This window comes from Terrapene carolina, unplaced genomic scaffold (assembly GCF_002925995.2).
Source record: "Terrapene carolina triunguis isolate 2854851 unplaced genomic scaffold, T_m_triunguis-2.0 Scaffold8507, whole genome shotgun sequence".
NCBI lineage: Eukaryota > Metazoa > Chordata > Testudines > Emydidae > Terrapene > Terrapene triunguis.
The window spans coordinates 1-1,222 of NW_020672858.1; the positions used below are offsets into that span (position 1 = coordinate 1).

Consider the following 1,222-nt stretch of genomic DNA (forward strand, 5'->3'; position numbering starts at 1 on the left):
TCTCCAGCCCCCTTGCCCCTCCTCACCCCATGGGCAGAGTCCCCCCCCATGACTGTTATCATCATTGCCCCTTCTCGGGGTGCCCCACTGCAGCCTCTCTGTGTGCCGGGGTGGGGGGCTGACTCCGCCCCCTCCTGGGCTGACTCCGCCCCCTCCCGGGCTGACTCCGCCCCCAGGTATTGAGCCCACTGGGAACATGGTGAAGAGAAAGGCCGAGTTCACCGTGGAGACCATCAGCGCCGGCCAGGGCGACGTCCTGGTCTACGTGGAGGACCCAGCTGGGCACAGAGAAGAGGTGGGAGCCCAGGGCCGGGCTAGCAGGGGCTGCGGGTCGGGAGTGAGGGGCACCGTCAGAGCTGGGGGGTTATGGGACTGGGGGGTTATGGGGCTGGGGGTCGGGAGTGAGGGGCACCGTCAGAGTGGGGGGGGGCAGGGCTGGGCTGGCAGGGGCTGCGGGTCAGGAGTGAGGGGTGCTGGTGGGGGGGCTCTCAATCTAATGCTGTTTCTCCCCATAGGCCAAGGTCATCGCGAACAACGACAAGAACCGAACTTTCTCCGTCTCGTACATTCCCAAAGTAACGGGGGTCCACAAGGTGAGACTCCCCTGTCCCCCCCCCCCCCCCCACCTAGTCACCAGCCCTCTCAGTCCTAGGGAGAGAACCCAGGAGTCCTGGCTCCCGGCCCCCCCGCTCTACCCCACCAGCCCCGCTCCCCTCCCTGTCCCGGGGGGAGAACCCAGGAGTCCTGGCTCCCGGCCCCCCCTGCTCTACCCCACCAGCACCACTCTCCTCCCAGTCCCGGGGGGAGATCCCAGGAGTCCTGGCTCGCAGCCCCCCCCGTCCGGCTCCCGCTGTAACCCCACTGCCCCCAGGTGACGGTGCTGTTCGCGGGGCAGCACATTGCCAAGAGTCCGTTCGAGGTGACGGTGGGGAAATCGCTGGGCGACGCCGGGCGGGTGACGGCCCAGGGGCCCGGCCTGGAGCCCACGGGCAACATCGCCAACAAGGTCACATCCTTCGAGGTCTTCACGGCCGGTGAGTGGGGGGTGCCAAGGGGGGCCGGGCTGGGGCTGACCCCTCCCTCCCCCAGGCACGGGGGCAGGCGAGGTGGAGGTGAGGGGGGCTGGGGGATTCCATGGGGGGCTGGGGCTGACCCCTCCCTCCCCCAGGTGCGGGGGCGGGCGAGGGGGAGATGAGGGGGGCTGGGGGATTCCATGGGGATC

At 69.5% G+C, this 1,222-nt stretch overlaps 1 protein-coding gene across 1 annotated transcript; it reads left to right on the top strand.

The window, feature by feature from the left end:
* Window positions 1–176: 176 nt before the first annotated feature.
* On the top strand, window positions 177–1,112 carry LOC112125460 (filamin-A-like; the record flags this gene model as incomplete). The annotated part of the gene is made up of 3 exons (XM_029913898.1): window positions 177–295; window positions 516–593; window positions 872–1,112. Coding segments are annotated over 3 exons (438 nt in total), but the record flags the coding sequence as incomplete, so codon positions are not given.
* Window positions 1,113–1,222: the final 110 nt, after the last annotated feature.